At 49.3% G+C, this 6,532-nt stretch overlaps 1 protein-coding gene across 1 annotated transcript; it reads left to right on the forward strand.

Annotated features, from left to right (window-relative positions):
• Window positions 1–1,846: 1,846 nt before the first annotated feature.
• TMEM70 (transmembrane protein 70) lies at window positions 1,847–5,153 on the forward strand. Its single transcript, XM_066578590.1, has 3 exons — window positions 1,847–2,114; window positions 4,156–4,267; window positions 4,685–5,153. The coding sequence occupies exons 1-3, from the start codon at window positions 1,926–1,928 to the stop codon at window positions 5,128–5,130; spliced, it is 747 nt and encodes a 248-aa protein (XP_066434687.1). The 5' UTR covers window positions 1,847–1,925; the 3' UTR covers window positions 5,131–5,153.
• Window positions 5,154–6,532: the final 1,379 nt, after the last annotated feature.

Raw genomic sequence — 6,532 nt, forward strand, 5'->3', positions numbered from 1 at the left:
CGGCCCGTCCGCACTGACATTGCGGATCTCACGGGAAAGCAGGAGTTTTTAAAAAACCCTCCACTGCGCACGTGTGGCGGCCGGCGCTTCCGCACACATCCGCAGTGAAGAAAATAAAGGACCCGGACGGGTACGCAGGGCGCTCGGCCGCGGGCAGGGTCAGGTTCGGCTGCGGACTCCGGCATGCAGAATCCAATCCGCCCGTGGACATGAGGCCTTACCTTCAGTTTACACCGTGCTCATTCATTCCCTCTCATTCACTTATATGGCGGATGTGAACTATTCAGGGCGATTGTGGTTTGAACGAGCCAATACATTTACCTGTCTAAACTGGCGGCACGAGAGCGAATGAATTACTGCGGACGTCACTCACTCACTCACATGATAATCGCTTGTCATTAGAGATGAGCGAGCATTGCCCTTAGCGAGTACCTGCCCACTCGGAAGAAAAGGTTCGGCTGCCGGTGAGCGGTGAGTTGCAGGAGTGAGCAGGGGAAAGCGGGGAGAAGAGAGTGAGAGAGATCTCCCCTCCGTTCCTCCCCGCTCTCCCCCGCCGCTCCCCGCCTCCCGCTGGCACCTGAATCTTTTCTTCCAAGCGGGCAGGTACTCGCTAAGGACAATGCTCACTCGAGTAATTGCCCTTAGCGAGTATGCTCGCTCATCTCTAATTGTCATCCCTTCAGGAGGGCCGACTAGTAAAATAATAAGCTGACCCCTCCGTTGCCGCAACCACGATCTGGCGCTTGAGCCGCGCTGCGGTCCCGTTGGTTGTTATGACAGCCGGTGTCACCAGAAGTCATCATCTCACAGTCCTGGCATCATGGCGCTCATCAGGGGTGATGCTGCAGCCTTTGTTTGCAGTGGTCACCTGGGCACCACCTTGAGGGTATATGCACGTGGCAGATATTTCCTGTAGATTTCACACCTGGATGAACCTGCATCGAATCGGCACAATCCGCTGTGGAAAATCTGCAGCAAATCCACCATGTGTGAACATGGCCTTAAAGGGGTCTCCTAACCTGCTACGCCGAGCTTTCTGTGTCACATGTTGAAGTTGCTTTACTGCATGTAGTAGCACAACCAATCAATGAATGAAATGTTACAATGCAACTTTTTGAATTTCATATTGTTAGACCAAAGTCACAGTGTAAAGGCCCATTTACACGCAAAGACAATCTTTCAAACGATTGAAAGATTGACAGTTTTAGCGATCATTTTGCATAAAGTGTTAATGGACACTAATGCCCATTAACACTTTATTAGCTTCATTTGCGTGTAAAGGGGCCCCCAGGAGCTGTTTGCGGTTTCCACTCACGGATGAAAAATTGCAGCATGCTCAATTTTTGTACGGAAGACTTCTATTGAAGTCAATGGTAGCCGTCTGACCTGCGGCCCTTTGGAAATCATCATTGTGGAAACGTGGTGGGATCCGAGTCATAGCCTAGCGATGGCACGGCATTATCTATACTGCGCATGTCCGGTGGTGCGCCGGCTGGCACATCCGTAATACTGATAAGAAGAATTTGGACAGGTACGTGGGGGACATCGACAGGGCACAGGGTGGGATTCCGCTGTGTGATCCAACGTGTGCAAGTGGCCTTAGCAAAATAGTTGCCTCGCACTCTAACAGAGCGTATATCACGACACATACAGGATAGCTTCCCACCATGCAGAGCAGGCAGATCTCAAAATTCCATCAGTCACCACTAGAGGGAGCCAGCTTCATACGCATTTATATGGCGTAGCGAGCTCCCCCTACAGGCAGCTGCAGAAACATAAGGCTGAATCGTAGGGAGGTGTGTGGGCTGCTGCAGTTTATACACTAGTATAGGGGGCGCTGTGCTGCCTGCTTGCGTGGCCGGTTACTGCTGCAGGTCACCCTCATACATCAGCTCCGCCGAACAGACGCCGGTCATGTGACACACATGGGCTGCGGTACATCCGGGGCACCCAGCGCCGCGCGCACATCCGGGTCACCGGCACAGAGGGCAAACATGCTGCGGGTTACAGTGCGTATGGGGCGCTCTGCGGCGCTGGGGGTACTGCGGAGGACGGTGTACTTGGGGCCCGGGGCTGCACGGACGTGTCTCCCACAGAGCAGTGCAGGGCGCCAGGTGAGGCTGACGGTGTCCTATCTACCTGCAGTACGTGTGGTTGGCCTGCAGGGGGCTCTATACATGTCCAGGCAGCCACTATACTGCCCATCATCTCAGACGTGCTTATGTACTGGTGATTCTTACAAGTGGGGCTCATTCACATGGTGTATTTCATGGACAGCGCACATCACCGTCGGCGTATTCAGATAAGCCGTTTTCTCACGGATTGATCGATTATCGCTCCGATTCTCCCTCGATTCTGAAGGATAACTGTCCGCGTAAAAGGTCTCCAGCGGTCGTTCACCTGCGGCGGGCTTGGGGTGGATTTTGCGCAGTGGTTCACAGCGGAGATCACACCGTCCATTGAAGGCGTAGAGTCTGCCGGCGATCACAATCAAATCCGCTACATTTTAAGGCGTCCTTGGCTGCCTGCACACGGGCGGATTTGCATTGTGATATCCGATGCGGGCGCAGTCCGATCCGCCCGTGTGCAGCCGGCCTGTCACAAGTGCTGCCAGATCCACACCGGAAAAGAGTAAAGGCACTTAAAAAAAAAAACTTCTGACAAGTTAGAGCAACACGGCAAAAGTTTTGATTAGTGAGTCACTGGTAGAGCTGATCAGGGGCTGCTAGGACCCTGCAGCTCTGCTTTAACAGGGGGACCCAGTGGTCATGTGAGCGCCGGCTCACTTAGTAGAAGAAACCCTTCCCCTTCTTAGCACATAGTGCTCATTGAAAGCTATGTACCCGGGACAGGAGAAGGCAGAAGTGGCTAAAAACCTCCCTTCTCCTCTGGGTCCTCGTCTTTGACCAACAGCTTCCTTTCTCATAAAACCTTGGCTCCTATTTATTTTTGTGCCAACAGTCGTGGCCAAAAGTTTTGGTACTGACACACATGTTGGTTTTCACGAAGTTTGCTGCCTCAGTGCTTTTAGATCTGTGAGGCCGGGCTCACACGGAAGGATTCCAACTGCAAAATCCGCGATCGGCGTCCGCAGCAAAATCGCTTACACTCGCGGATTCAAATAGCGTATTTCGTGAGCAGAGGAAAAATTGCAGCATGCTCTATTTTACTGCGGACTCCATGCACACGGATCCCATTGAAGTCAATAGAGGCCGTCTGACCCAACACATAATTAACATTGCATACGGGCCGCGGGCACCCGTGTCATCGCTAAGTGACGGCGCCGGGAATAGAAAGATTTTAAAAAACTGTACCGCACATGAGCGACGGCGAGCTGCCGCAATACAGGTACGTCAGGTCGCCGGCCAGGGTCACACCTGGGATCCGCTGCAGGCCTCCCGCATGGTCTGCTCATGTGAGACCGGCCTTAGTCAGATGTTTCTATGGTTACTGAAGCACAATTATTAGCATTTTGTAAATTTTTTAACTTTTATTGCCAAATACATGAAGTATAGGCAAAGACTTAATATTTACGGTGTGTGTGTATATAATAATATATATATATTTTTTTTAAAGACTTCTGCAGTTCGCCCTGGCAGGCTGGATATCGGCTTCTGGGCCAACTCAGGCCTTGGAGTTTATTACAATGTCTGTTTTTGTTTCTCCACCCACCTTTTGAGGATTGACCACAGGTTCTCAATGGGATGAGATCTGGAAGTTTCTTGGCCATGGACCCACAATGTCAATGTTTTATTTACTGAGCCCCTTAGTATCACTTTTGCACGGTGCCGCTCTAAGGCCCCCTGTCCACGGCCGTGACGGAATATCGCCAGGGGGGAGCACTGACAGGTCTCTGCGATGAGCCTGTCTAATAGATGGGCTCACTGCGGAGAATCGTGGTATGAATCCCCGACCAGAGAATCGCTATAACTCTGCACTCGTGGACGCTGGGCTGCGCTTTAAATAGTTAACCTATGGAAAGCGTGTGATGCGAGGTCCGCGGGCGATCACCGTGAGTCTCGCAGTGACAACTCGCCCGTGGACAGGCAGCCTAAGAACTGAAGCAGCAAACTTTGTGAAAATCGAAATTTGTGTCAGTCTCAAAACTTTTGACCACCAATGAATTTACAGTTTTTGTTCCCTTCTCTACACTAGGTTTCTGTACCTGATGTGAAGTTGGTCCGTTTCCTTGGCACGTCCCCCGCTCTAGTAGACGAAGAGCAAGACAAGTTGGTATATATTGGAAACCTGGGAACGGCCGTGCTTGGTATGTTCTTATCATACAGTCACATCCTGTGTCCCCCTCTGCCTGTCCCGGCAGGGACACTTCTCAACCCGCAGTGATGGCAGAATGAATGGAGCATGTGCGGTCGGCACTCAATGGGGCTGACGGAAATACGTGAGCCCTTCCGTCAGTCACTTTGAAAATGAATGGATGGTCACGTGCCTGCGAGACCAGTGCTCCATTCACTCTCCCCATCACTGTGGAGAGTGCAGTTAACCCCACGGCGAGGAGGAGGGGGACATGGGATCCCCATTCTTGGGATTGAAGCGGGTCTCGGCCGTGAGACCACCACCAATCAGCAAGTTATCACCTCCATGGATGGGGATAAATTACAATTTTGGTACAAGCCCTTTAATCTTGCCAAACATGTGACTAATATGGTCTTTATTCTTCACACAGGCGTGAAGTTCTTCTCCTACTCGACCAGCATGATCAGCTTAATCCTCGTGCCGCTGGTCTTGGAGAAGTCTGGCATTGGAATAAACAGTCTTCCACTGAAGATCGCTTTCTTAGGCATGGTCGGATTCTTCACCTTCCTCACTCCTGTTATTTTGCATCATGTGTCAAAGGGCTATGTAGCCCGCTTATATTACAACAAGGAGAAGGACCTTTATACCGCCATCACTTACAACGTCTTCCTTCGGGAAAAAAGGACGGACTTTTCTCCAGCGGACGTTGAAGTGCCGGGAGTGAGCAAGATGTTCACGACGTTCTATGCTAAAAAGAAGTCCATGCTGATAAACCCAATGTTGTTTCCCAACTCCGGCGACTATCTGCACCTCATGGGCTATGATAAACCCTTCACTCTTATGCCAGAAGACCTAAATCCTCCAACCAAGGAATAATAAAAGTGTTTGTAAAAGTGTCATTTTCTTGCAAACTACTTCGTAGGCTTTTTTAAAGGGGATCTCTGAGACTATAAGGGTACAATCCGACATCGCCAAAAATGAGGTTTTCACACTTTTATACATCCACATCATTGAAAGCGTGAAATCTGTGCAAACACGCATCAAAATCTTTACCAATGCTGCAGATTTTGGCGTGTTTCGATGTAGATTTTCCGTCGCAAAAAATCCGGAACATTTTCCGCTATGTCTGAGCGTGAATTATCATGGGGTGGAGTTCTTTAGCGCATACAGGTGCGATGTGGATTTTGTTGTGGATTACGCCTATTGCAAAGAGAAATCCTGTACAATTCTGCTGTAAATTTGGATCCGGCTATGTATATAAGATTATGCAGTCCCTGCAATGGTAGGACTGCCTGTTTACACAAGCCGATTGTTCGGTTTTTATGCCTGCAGAAACCGAATGACGAATGCTATTTAGACAAATTTTCATTCGCCGTTGAGTTGCTGCAAGCATTTACACTGAATGATGATTCATGTCACCCAGTGAAAATGTGAATGATAATGTAAAGGGCCCTAAGAGTACCGATGTGAACAGGGCTTATGAAATGTGGCTTTTGTGGCAAATTTGATTATGCTGTGAAATTACACCCACATGGCAGATGTATGAAACTGTCTAAAAAAAAAACAATTTATCTGAGTGTTCAAACTAACCGCTCGAGTGAAGAAGCAAATTGTTCCCTTGGGCGAACCATTTCTTGCGCTGTGTACAAATAGACTTCTCCAGCAAACAATGCGGTCAGGGCCGTCCTTATCAGGACGATCACCCTGCTTTCAGTCAGGTTCTTTCCCTGAGTTTTGTTATATAGGGAGAGTGTTTCCCATATTTTGGTTCTATTTCTTGCTTTGCCATTCGTTCTTTTGCATTTGCAGGTTTGAGGCGACAACATTATTAGGTTTGGTTGGACTGTCCCACAAGCATATGCCCAGATGTATGCAACAGCATGCAAAATATAGTTGCACATGTCAGCTGTCTGTAGAAACACTGTGGCTGGGAAGTGCTCCAAAGGGGCGCCCCCCCACTGATCATCTGTTGACCTGGCCTGAGGACAGATCAACAGAAAAAGGTCACAGACAATCCCTTTGCAGGGTAAAGACAAGTGGAATGGGAACACCCAGTTATCAGTTTAATACATTTCCAGGAGGAGTAACAGGACAAAGCAGAAGAAAAAATGCTCCAGGATTGGTACTTTTGGGAAACACAAGTAGTTACAAACAGACCTGTGAACGTGGCCGACCGTTCCTTTTGATGCTACCTCTCCAACAGTCAAGCTGACCAGAGTAGTTTAGACTTGTTGGAAAAACTTGGAGCAGATTTTGCACCAAATGACCAGAAATCCTT

This window comes from Eleutherodactylus coqui, chromosome 9 (genome assembly GCF_035609145.1).
Source record: "Eleutherodactylus coqui strain aEleCoq1 chromosome 9, aEleCoq1.hap1, whole genome shotgun sequence".
NCBI lineage: Eukaryota > Metazoa > Chordata > Amphibia > Anura > Eleutherodactylidae > Eleutherodactylus > Eleutherodactylus coqui.

Bases quoted from the DNA above. Each gene is read 5' to 3' on its own strand.
- TMEM70 (XM_066578590.1), top strand. From the start codon at position 1,926: ATGGGCTGCGGTACATCCGGGGCACCCAGCGCCGCGCGCACATCCGGG. The intron at 2,115-4,155 runs GTGAGGCTGACG...TCTCTACACTAG, and splicing joins AGAGCAGTGCAGGGCGCCAG to GTTTCTGTACCTGATGTGAA. The intron at 4,268-4,684 runs GTATGTTCTTAT...TTCTTCACACAG, and splicing joins CCTGGGAACGGCCGTGCTTG to GCGTGAAGTTCTTCTCCTAC.